Source organism: Pteropus alecto, unplaced genomic scaffold, assembly GCF_000325575.1.
Source record: "Pteropus alecto unplaced genomic scaffold, ASM32557v1 scaffold121, whole genome shotgun sequence".
Lineage (NCBI taxonomy): Eukaryota > Metazoa > Chordata > Mammalia > Chiroptera > Pteropodidae > Pteropus > Pteropus alecto.
The window spans coordinates 4,427,352-4,439,376 of record NW_006434369.1 but is presented as its reverse complement, the minus strand read 5'-3'; the positions used below and the strand labels follow the sequence as shown (position 1 = coordinate 4,439,376).

The 12,025-nt window shown below is 39.7% G+C and overlaps 1 protein-coding gene across 3 annotated transcripts in view; it reads left to right on the top strand.

Annotated features, from left to right (window-relative positions):
- KDM1B (lysine demethylase 1B) overlaps nt 1-12,000 on the top strand; it is a 47,187-nt gene extending 35,187 nt beyond the window's left edge. For 2 of the 3 annotated variants that reach the window (XM_006909237.3, XM_025044942.1), the window contains exons 18-22: nt 1,075-1,191; nt 1,887-2,012; nt 2,916-3,038; nt 4,614-4,766; nt 10,182-12,000. In XM_006909237.3, coding sequence (XP_006909299.1) covers nt 1,075-1,191; nt 1,887-2,012; nt 2,916-3,038; nt 4,614-4,766; nt 10,182-10,265 — 603 coding nt within the window. In that variant the 3' untranslated portion in view covers nt 10,266-12,000. The remainder of the gene's footprint in view (nt 1-1,074; nt 1,192-1,886; nt 2,013-2,915; nt 3,039-4,613; nt 4,767-10,181) is intronic. The other variant, XM_015587280.2, reaches the window with a different exon arrangement.
- Nucleotides 12,001-12,025: the final 25 nt, after the last annotated feature.

Genomic DNA, 12,025 nt, shown 5'->3' with positions numbered 1-12,025 from the left:
ATCCCCCTCCCCATCTTCTTCTCCCTCTCCTCTCTCTCTCACCTTCCCAGACTCCATTGTAGCTGAAGTTCTAAATAAGATGCACTTGCTTAATTTGGAAGGTACAGTACAGCTTTTACTTCACTTCTGCTGCCTCTGCTGATAAGCAACATGGTCAAGGTGTTGGATTCTTCTGCAGTAGAGACAGTAGAGGACCCAGGATCCACCCATTACCTATGAGGGAGTCAAGAGGCAGAGCATGACGAACTTATTTTGCTGGTACAGGTTGTTCTATAAGTGGCCCAATTCTAGAACTGGTAGCAGTAGTAATGGCTTCTTACTGTGGCAGTGGTAACATAGTTCTGGAGCCAGAAACTTTGTGATTGTGTGGAGAGACAGCAAGTTTCTTTGATGGCTTGGTTTTGTGATGTGACTTTTGAGAGTCATTCTTGAAGGCTTTGTTAGCATCTGTTACTTCACCTGTTAACTAAATGATTCTGTAAGCCATTTGAGACACTGCAGTAAATTGCTTCCTCCTCAAAAAAAATTTTATGTGGCTTTACATGATTATAATAATCCCTAATGTTTGTGATGTGCTTTACCATTTATGAAGCATAATGATGTATATTGGTGGGTTTTGTTTTAAGCATATCACGATCCTTTGAGGTTTGGGATTACCTCAAAGTATTACCTTGGCCACACATTAGCAGGTGTCAGGAATGGTACACAAATCTAGGTCTCCTGACTCCATATTTAGATCCATTTTCTCTTATAGCACTGCTTTTCAGGATTGAGATCTGTTGATTCTTCTTACCTGGGGTTATTTTAAACCATCAAGACCATTCTGCAAGATCTTCCATGTGGTTGTCACTTCTGCTCAGCCAGGCACCTTTGTGCAATGAACAACCTGCACAACTGTACATGCAGGCCTTGTTCTTACGAATATAACAACATGGGATGTTCACAATATCATGACTGGCAGTGGAAAGGAATGTTCTTTAGTCGTTGAAATTTTCCTGGAAATGTATTCACCGAGTAGTTGTGGTATTAGGTTCAGTTGCTGTTTGTATGTTAACTGTTAATTATTTCCCACAGGTATTAGTCACTGTACCACTGGCCTTACTGCAGAAAGGTGCCATTCAGTTTAATCCACCACTGTCAGACAAGAAGATGAAGGCTATCAACAGCTTAGGTGCCGGCATCATTGAAAAGGTGACTGGATTACTTAAGCCTCAAAACTAAAGAGTTTAACATCAGATGACAGGCGTTCCTTCGCTTCTGACATTGAGAAGTAGTGGGTAATTTTTTAATCCAAATAAAATTTGAAGATTTCCTTTGAATAATTATTTATACAGAATACAAAAGGGTATTATGAAAACACAAGGAGGAGAGCTGGCTGAAATCTGTGAATTATGACTTTAGAAGGATGAATCTTATTTAAAATTTGAACTTGATATATAAGTAAACAATTCTCTCTCTCTTTTTTTTTTTTTTTGCTTTCCATGTCTACTCTCCATTAATTGGCCCCAATGAGGAGCATGTTTTACTTCCTCTGCCTTTAAAATTTATTTTAGCAGAATCTGCCAGTGGTGCAGTAGATACTGGCAGACCTCTGAGGAGTCAGAATTAATCTTATGCACATAAACTTCCAAACCAAGTCTCAGGAATGCTTTGCATTTTCAGATTAGCCTCGAGGTTGTCAGTGGGTCTCACCGTTATCCGTGTGAGCATAGGTCTCAGTAACATAAAGGCCAGATGCTTGTGGAGAGAAGAAAGGAGGTTGGAGAATGGAAAGGAAGTATTGAAGTTTGTTTTCTTTTAGTTAAGAGCTATAGGTTGCTTCTTAGAGAGTGCCGTACTTTTAATTTAAGAAACTCTTAACCATCTTTCTTTTACTCACTTTGCAGATTGCCTTGCAATTTCCTTATAGATTTTGGGACAGTAAAGTTCAAGGGGCTGACTTTTTTGGTCACGTCCCTCCTAGTGCCAGCAAGCGAGGGCTTTTTGCTGTATTCTATGATATGGATCCCCAGGTAAAATTATTAGTGAAATGTGGTTTGAATTTTCTTATTACAGTTTAAAATTTGGTGTGGTATATTCACATGTAAAGCTCAGAAACTAATGGGCATTGTAGACACTGGATATATGTTTATATTCTGGGAGGATACTTGGACTGGAGTGTTTTCCTTTAGGATAGCAGTCCCAATATCTGCCATATTTTCTTGAAGGACTAACGTTGTTCTATGGGAAATGAATTAGTCACTTGTGGAAACTGTTATTTCAGGCTCATAGGGGAATAATTCCTCTTCAGAGGAGTCTGCGACAGCACAGTAACAAGTGACACTTGAAAGTACTCTGGAAGGGGTCTTCCTGTAGCCCTGGTGAAGGGTGGGATATGATTGGCCCAGGTGAGGGCGGATCTTGGTGTTGACAGATGTGATTGGTGGGGAATGAAGGAGAGGGGAGGGCCTATCCAGGACTTGAAAGCTGTGGTAGTGTCATACAAAAGAATTCCAGTTGTTTCTTTTTTCTGTCCCAAGAAACTTTATCTTAAAAGGTTTCACATGGGAGCCAGGGACAAAATTTCTTTACCATTTGAGAAAGTTCTTTTCATTATTCAATTCACAGACTTCCCTTCTCAACCTAGTTCCACTAGGTTGTAAAACAAGTGCTTATAGGAGAAAAGCCAGGAGAACCCTGAAATTGACATTTATGTGGCTTCCTGAGTTTTTTCAGCAGGGAACAATAAAACATATAGATAAATAATGAGCGTTTGTGAGGAAAATCGACCAGTGATTGAAATGAAGATAGGGGAGAGTGGGAAATACCGAAATTTAATTTGTGAGAATGAGGTCATCTATTTGGAACCATGCATTTAGAGACTTTTGCACCAAAAGCAAAAAAGTGTAAGCTGCTTTTCCCTTTCATGTCTCCAGAAGAAGCACAGTGTGTTGATGTCAGTGATTGCTGGGGAGGCGGTGGCATCCATTAGGAACCTGGACGACAAGCAGGTGCTGCAGCAGTGTATGGCCACGCTCCGGGAACTATTCAAGGAGCAGGTCAGAGAAACCCTCTTTGAAATGAGAAAGACAGGCCTACTATTTTCTTAGCGTGCTCTTCAGAGTGGGATGGAGCACAAAGCAAGCTATCATTACTGAGAATGGAAGGAATCAAGGCAGTGGGCCACACTGATTTTTTCTTCCAATGTCCAACTTCCCACTTAAGTACCTGGGTTACATTTTGCTAGGGCTGCCATAACAAAATAACATAGCCTGGGTGATTTAAACAATGGAATTTTATTTTCTGACAATCCTGGAAGCTAGAAGTCTAAGATAAGATGTCACCAGGTGTGGTTTCTTTTGCGGCCTCTCTCCTTGGCTCACAGATGGCTGGCTGCCTTCTTGCTGTGTCCTCACATGGTCACCCCTCTGTGTTACTTGTGGCCTAATCTCCTTCTTATAAGGACACCAGGCATACGGGATTAAAGCCCACTCTAATGACCCCATTTTAACCCAGTTACTTCATTAAAGGCTCTTTCTCAAATACAGTCACATTATAAAGTAGTAGAGATTAGGGCTTCATCATATGAATTTTAGGGGGACATAAATGTAGCCCATAATAGTACCCTATACTTCCTTTTACACTATTGTCTTCCTTTCCTTTTTCCTCACATCATGCATACCCCCTCTTTCCTAAGGATGTAAAAGGTTCAGCATTTTCCACTCTGTGTTTACCCAAACCCTAGCAGGCTTTGGTGACAACTTTCCTTTTGAAGGGACACTGTCCAGAATTTTCACATACCCTACATAGGCAGTTAGTCTCTTTTATGTTTTTCTCCAAGGAGCTCAAGGTACTTTTTATTTGCCAATTTACTATATCTCACATTTTCTGGAGATTTATTAGTAGTGTGGCTTGCATCATGTTCAAATAAAGAAGCAGAAGTCGAAAGAATGAAATGATCCAAAAGTTACATAAATTAGAGAAAGAGAGGCACCTAGGAAGTGTTGCTTATTTTACATGATGTGATTATATCTCACAGTAGTCCCTAGTTTGGAGTTTTTGTTCAAAAATTTGTTTTCAAATTAGTTATTCACAACTTAGCACATAGATTCTATAGAAATATTTTTTGGTGCTTGCCAGAGGCCAAACCACAAAACGATTTACAACTTAACTTAGTGAGTGTGAAACATATCTTTGGGCAGCCATTTTGCGGACGAGCTTGTTGAGAATTCCAACCAAGAGGTCCTAGACCCCCACCCTTCCCTTAGCTACTGGTCCAGAGCCCTTTCCCACCATCTCTCCAGCACATGCTAACTGATGGGAAAGGGATTGCTCGAACTTTTAGCCAGTGGTGATGGCCCTTTGTAGGTGGGGGGAATGTGTGTCTGGTAGAAGGACAAAGTGTAGGAGTGAGACATACATGGGGGGAGGTTGCAGAGTTGGGGCAGGGGATAGAGAATGGTGCACAGATATGGGGTAGGGTTGTAAGGGGGGAATAGGAGGAACATACCGAGAATTGCTACATGAATTAACTCAGTTTCTAATGGGAGGGAGGACTGTATATTTATACTTGGGATTGCATCATGTCTAAGGCCCTCTCGATCCTATTTTATGATTCCTTCAACTTCACACAGGAAGTCCCAGATCCCACAAAGTATTTTGTCACTCGGTGGAGCACAGACCCCTGGATCCAGATGGCATACAGTTTTGTGAAGACAGGTGGGAGCGGTGAAGCCTACGATATCATTGCTGAAGAAATACAAGGAACCATCTATTTTGCAGGCGAGGTGTGTATCCTAATCCTGAATGCAGTTACTTTTATTTTGATTACTTCTTTTTAAAGTGATATATGTTCAGAGTTTAAGAAAACAATGTCAAATACTGTCAAGTCTTATGACGACAAACGGCAGATGCCCCCTCAACATCCTCAAACTCTCAGAGCAACTATTTTTCATTCTTTCTGCTGTTTCCTCCGGAATTTACTTCATGTTTTAAAATATTTACATTGTCTTCTGATTTAACAAGTTAGACATTATCTACTGACTTCTTACCAGGTTTAAAGATTTAGCCCATTTGCAATATGGTTATTTCGCACTTAATTAAGTTGGTATCAGCATTTCTATGATGTGGCTAGGTGAATGTTTATGTCTGAGCCAAAGTGTTCATTGATTCTGTTCTTACACAGCTTTGTTTTCTTGACAATCATAATAGCTCTTTTTTTCATTAGCTCAAATCTTTTTGTACCTGTCCTAAAGACTCCCCACCCCTCAGTTGTCCCTGATCATAGTTGAATTCCTGTGAGCTGGCATTTGTCCAGTTTTTAAAATCTCATATCCTGGCAGCCTCCTCCCTTTGCTTAAGTCTGCACTGGTTGACCTCTGGGACTCCTGCAGAGCTGTCTCCTGCAAGCATCTCTTCCTCAGCATTTTCCAGGGTTGGAGATTTTTATTTTCTAGATCCCTCTCTTTTTTTCATATTTATTTTTTTAATCTACCCATTAAATGACTCCCCATTTCCCCTCTACTCTAGCTCCTGGCAGCTACCACTTCCTAACTCTAAGTATTTGTTCTAGGGACGTCACCAGATAAGTGGAATCATAAAGTATTTGTCCTTTTGTGACTGGTTTATTTCACTTTAGCATTGTCCTTCAAGGTTCATCCAAGTTGTAGCATGTGTCAGAATATCCTTTTTAAGACTAAATAATATTCCGTTATATATTACATTTTGTTTATCCATTCATCTGTCATGGACACTTGAGTTGTTTCTACCTTTTGGCTAGGGTGAACAATGTTGCTATGAACAATGCACATCTCTCTTTAAGATCCTTTTAAGTCTTTGGGTTATTTACCCAGAAAAGGCATTGCATTGCTGGATCATATGTTAATTCTATTTTTAAGTTTTTGGGGAACCACTACACTGTTTTCCACAACAGCTGCACTATTCTGTATTCCTACCAACAGTGCAAAAGGGTTCCCAATTTCTGCACATCCTCAATAACTTTTTTGTTTTGTTTTTGGATAATAGCCATCCTAATGCTTGTGAAGTGGCCTTCTTTCTTGGTTTACTTCTGTTGAGAAATGTTTTGCTATTTTGATTTCTAATCCTTTTTATGCTTTTTTTTTTTTTAGGTTCCCTGAATCTAGAAACTCATATCCTCCAGTCCTAGATTTTACTTCTGGTTATTTTCTCCCCTCATTTTTCTTATTTCTGATCTTCTGTTACATATATTGGAACTTATATTATCTTTATTTTTAGTCTATGTGTGTCTTTTGATCTGAACTGGGTGTTTTGTAGGCACCATAAGTAAGGGTCTCATTTTCTTATCCATTCAGCCACCCTGTGTCTTTTGATTAGAGCATTTACAATTTACATTTAAAGTAATTGTTGATAGATATCTAGTTGTCATTTTATTATTCATATTTTTGATGAATAATAAAAGATTATCTTTTTTTCTTCTTAAAGAAGTCCCTTTAACATTTCTTATAATTCTGGTTTGGTGTCAATGAACTCCTTTAGCTTTTTTTTTTTTGTCTGGGAAGCTCTTTATCTGTCCTTTGATTCTAAATGATAACTTTGCTGAGTAGAGTAATCTTGGTTGTAGGTACTTGCTTTTCATCATTTTGAATATTTCATGCCAATCCCTTCTGGCTTGCACAGTTTCTGTTAAGAAATCAGCTGACAATCTTATGGGAGCTCCCTTGTACGTAACTGCTTTTCTCTTGCCGCTTTTAAGATTCTCCTTGTCTTTAACCTTTGCTATTTTAATTACAATGTGTCTTGGTGTCGGCCTCTTTGGGTTCATCTTGTTTGGGACTCTGTGCTTCCTGGGCTATTATGTCCATTTCCTTCTCTAGATTAGGGAAGTTTTCCGTCATTATTTCTTCCAGTAGGCTTTCAATTTCTTCCTCTCTGTCTTCTCCTGGTACCTCTTTGAAGACAACGTTGGTACACACTTGATGCTGTCCTAGAGGCCCCTGGAACTGTCCTGTTTTTGGGTTCTTTTGTTATTGTTCTGATTGGGTATTTTCTGCTACACTGTCTTCCAATTCATTGATTTGATCCTCTGCTTCATCTAATCTACTGTTGATTCTCTCTAATGTATTCTTCATTTTAGTTATTGTAGTCTTCATTTCTGACTGGTTCTTTTTCATGTTTTCTATCTCCTTTTTTATGTTTCCTACCTCTTTGTTGAAGTTCTGAGATCACTGAGCATCCTTATAACCAGTGTTTTAAACTCTGCATCTCGTAGATCGCTCATCTCCATTTTGTTTAGTTCTTTTTCTGGAGTTTTGTTCTCGTCTTTCATTTGGGACATGTTTCTTTGTCTCCCTATTTGGCTGCCTCCCTGCGTTTGTGTCTGTGTATTAGGTAGGACTGCTTTGTCTCCTAGTCTTGGTAGAGTGGCCATATGTAATAGGTGTCCTGTGACGCAGTCTCCCTGATCACCTAAGCCAAGTCCTCCAAGTGTGTGTCCCTTGTGTGGGTTGTGTGTGTCTTTTTGCATGTCAGTGGGAGAGATTGACCCTCAGGCTGCTTGACTGTGGAGACTGGCTGTGACTACAATAGAGGAGCTGTTGTGCAGAGGTTTACCTATGAAGCAGGATTTGCTTTAGCGGGGCTCTGGTGCCCATCCAGTCTGCCCTTTGGGTGTGTCATTTGTGGAGGTGGTTGGGTGGTGCTCCGGTGTGATCTGAAGCTGGCCCCTGGGTGTGTCGGTACTCTATTGCAGGCCAAGGTCAGCCACTGGGGCCACCTGGTATGAGCTACAGAGTAATCTGCAGATGGTTGCCACTTGCCCTGGGCTTGGAGGTGCCTGAGAGAGGCCAAGCTGTGTACCAGGGCCACCTGCCACTATTGCAGGGCTTGGGGCTGTTAAGCAAGCCACAAAGCAGGCCAAGGCTGGATGCTGCTTGTTTGGAATTTGTGATCCTTTGAGAGATTTTAGGAAATCTCCATGAGCTAAGACAAACTGTATGGAAAATCCACTGGAAGCAGCTTGTGTGGGCCCACAATTTGGGGGCGGGCGTGGGGGGTCCTCAAGGAATCACCTGGGTGGGTTAGCCAAGTTAATGGACTCATACAGTGGCAGCTTGCATCTGCGTGCTACCTGTGGGAGGAGCTCAACAAAGGAACAGTGGATTCTGCTAGCACTTCTGTCTGGGAGAAAGCTGTCCCTCTAGCCCTCACACCCTGAAGCCAGATAATTCAGTTCCTTCTGTATGTCCCTGGCACTTTTTGAGCAGCTGCCCCAAGCGCTGGAGCTCAGAGTATGTTCATCAGTAATTCTGTACATGGACCCTTTAGAAGGAACACCTGGGACTCCAGCTGCCCTCCATCTCACCTAGCCACAATCTCTACTGGTTTTCACAGCCAGAAGTTATGACGATTTCTCTTCCCAGCACTGGAACCCTGGGCTGGAGAGCTTGGTATGGGGCTGGGACCCCTTGCTCCTCAGCCACCGAGATATCCCTCCCAATTTTTAATCACCCGTGAGTGTGGGACCAGCACATTCTGTCCCTAACCGTCATACCAGTTTCTACGTGGCTTCTTCAGTTATATCTTTAGCTGTGGAACTTCTGTTCAGCTAGACTTAAAGCCATTCTCAATGATGGTTGTTCTGTTTATTAGTCGTAATTTTGATGTGGTCATGAGAGGAGGCGAGTACAGTGTTTACCTACTCTGCCATCTTGATTGGAAGCTTTGAGGCATTTTTAAAAAGCTAATTGAAAGCTCCAGCAAGATCAACTGGTGGTTAGATCCCCAAATCAGTATCTATAGCTCTTTTCTCTAAGAACATGTTTCATTTACGTGGTAAAACCTCAACTCCTGGCATTCTGGGAGCCAGAAGCATCTTAGTTATGAAGACTTTACGTAATCCCGTTGTTTGGCCCCTCACCCCTGCCCTCTTCCTTAGATACCCTGGGGGTTATAGTGGGAGTAGGGAACCTGGTAAGGGACCAAAATGCTCTTCATAGTCTTTAATCCTTTTTACCCATGCCCAACCTCTTCCTCCATGGTTCCTCATGCTCCCAGTGGCCCAGATTTTTAAAGAATTCTTTGGGGTGATATGGCTTGCTTTTGTTATCACCCTATCCTGCCCTACCCTCCAAACTTAGTAAAGTGAATTTCAGTACTTATTCATCTGCTTTCATAATTTGTACATTATGGTTTGGAATTATGCAGGTCTTCCAGGTTTATCAAAGTCCTTTTTTCTCTTGATTTTTTGAATGATCACAAGACTGTCATTTAAAAGCCAGCTGATTACTCCTTGGCCTGTGAAGAGCCGACTTTGTAGGAACAGAGCATAATAGCTGCATTCCAGGCAGCAACTCTCAGCTGCTTTTAAGAGATGGCTATATTAGGCTAATGTGGCCTCAGATCATGGACAGCGTGCAAAATCTTTTTTGCTTTCCTTTTCTGCTCTAATAGTTATTGCCTTGCCTTCTTATAAAATCCTTTGCAGTTCCTATCACTGTCACTCTTTTTTTTCCTGCTGACCTCCATATTCTTCCCCTATTTATTTACGTTTTAGTCACCTGGCTATTTTCCCTTCCACCCCAGCCATCGATTTAGGTGACATGGAACCTGGAGTAGTTCACATGAAATTTTGTCTTTTTATCTTCAATTTTCTATGACCTGCTCACTCCATTTCAGCTACTCTTCCCCATAGCCACATCCCAAGCCAACTTTCCTGTCCTTATTGTTTCCACTACAACCTCCTTGCAAGTGAGGTTCTCCCATTGACAGCCCTAAACCTTTTGACTTTTCTCTTCCTGTTTAAGTGGTCTATCCTTTTAGTACCTCATCTATCCTTTTGTTCCACCCATCTAGCAAAACAACTCCAACCACAGGTGAATTCTCTTTTTGTGCTTGTTTCATTTATTAATGATTTAACATTACTTGTCTGATGAGTGGCTGTCTTATTCTTAATTCCAATAACTGGAATACAGATCTTAATGCCACACAGTTCTTCACAGGAGTGCTGAATGTATTGCAGAATGAGTGCACTTGGAAAAGTATGGTGAGAAAACCAGAAAAGGTCAAGTGCTATGATGGGTGACTGATGTTAATATGAGCACACATTAGTGGCACCAGTCTATTTTAGGAGGATCGGAGAAAGTATAAGCTTGTATTAATTACCTTTTGATTATCATCTGAATTCCTGATACGTGATCTCAAATTATGCAATTATTTTCTTACAGGCAACAAACAGGCATTTTCCACAAACAGTTACAGGGGCATATTTGAGTGGTGTTCGAGAAGCAAGCAAGATTGCAGCATTTTAAATAGAATTTGTCTGGATCCAGCTTTCTTCTGTACCCGTGGGAAAGTTTGAAACACGTTTAACCTCACTTTCATAAAATCAAACAACAAAACCCTCCCTGGATAGCAAAACTGAAATGTTTCTAAGGTAGTTTGATAATGTAAACCCATGTCACCACTCAGAAAACACTGGCCCAAGAATCATTTTATAAGCACTTATATTTAATTGCATTTTCTACAAGTATGACTAGCACTAAATCTGGATTTCAGGATAAGGCAAATTTTGAACTAAAAACCTCAGATATGATTCATGGTTGGAGATCCCCTTTAAATTTGAATTTCTGTTTGGCCCATCAACTTTCACACATTGAGAAACCAAGTCAATTAAGCAGGAATCATTTAAAAACCAGATAAAGCCATGTATTTTCTATGACAATTTTCTTTGCCAGTGAGCCTTAAGACTTTTATATAGCTCCAATATTGAGCTTTTACTTAAAATCTAGATAGAAATCTTTCCTTTTTGGATACAGCACAAACTCTTCAAAGGTAAATGAAGCTTCTAGACTATTTTATACACATTTCTTCTCATTGGGTGTTCTAAAGAAATTTAAATTCAGGTATCTTTTGTGACAAAACATTTTAGATTTATGCACTCATTGGCAAAACAGCAAAATTTTCAATTCCCTGAACAGTACAAGTTTGTACCATGGAAAATGGGGCAGAGATAGTGTGGTCTTCATACTTTAGACAGAGACTATGGTTATTTTTCATAAGAGCCAAGTTTGGGCAGATGGCACATTTTAAATAGCCTTAATTTTGGCAAACACTAGCAAAAATGTCCTGTTAGAATAAATTAGTAAAAGCCTCTTCTCAAAGCCTCTTTTTAAAATAACTGATTCAATCTATAGGAATATTTTTTACGGAATTGTTTTCAGTATTCCATAGGCAGGTCCACTGGAAAACTGCAGATATCCTGGTAAATATTACACATTTTATAAGCCATATCATAAGAGCCTGAGAACATGGCAAAAATTTTTTTTTTCACTCATGGCCAAAAAATGTCATTTAAAAATTAACACTGGTTTCAGGGTCTTTAGGATGCTTATCTTGCCAAGAAATTTCAGTTTACATTAGAAATATGGATAACCTAAGTGCTTTTATTTTAATGACTTTAAAGCCACTTTTCAAAATATTAGGTATTTTTAAAATTTAATGTCAGCTTATAAAGTATCATATATAAAAATTGTATGGTGAACTTAGACACACCTCCCTCCCCATCAAAATAAATGAAAATATGGTATAGTAGTTTCAAAGTTAACAGAAAAATGTTGACATTTGGGTTATGAGACTCAATGGTACTATTTGGGAAGTATTCTGCTTTAAAGTGTTATATATTAAAATGTTTAAAGAATAGCATGTGTTAAGTGATAAATGCAAAATACTTTACGTTTGAAATGGTTCCCAGTAAATTTTTACCTTAGTCCTCGGCATAAAAGTTGTGCTACAAACTAAGGAAAAATCTACTTAATAAAGAATGGTAAATATATATTTAAAAAACCCTCATTTCCTGTCTCAAGTGACATCTGACATATTGTTCAAGGAACCATGGTACTTTTATTGAGTTACTCTGAATGTTTTTCATTGTTCTGAAGGTTTTATAATTGAGTAGCAGTGAATATACAACACTTTAACTTCAGATTGTAAACAGCTGGTTGTATAAAACTACTTAATAAAAACTAGACTTGTTTTTCAAATACAGTGCATTGTAGTGATAAAAACACAC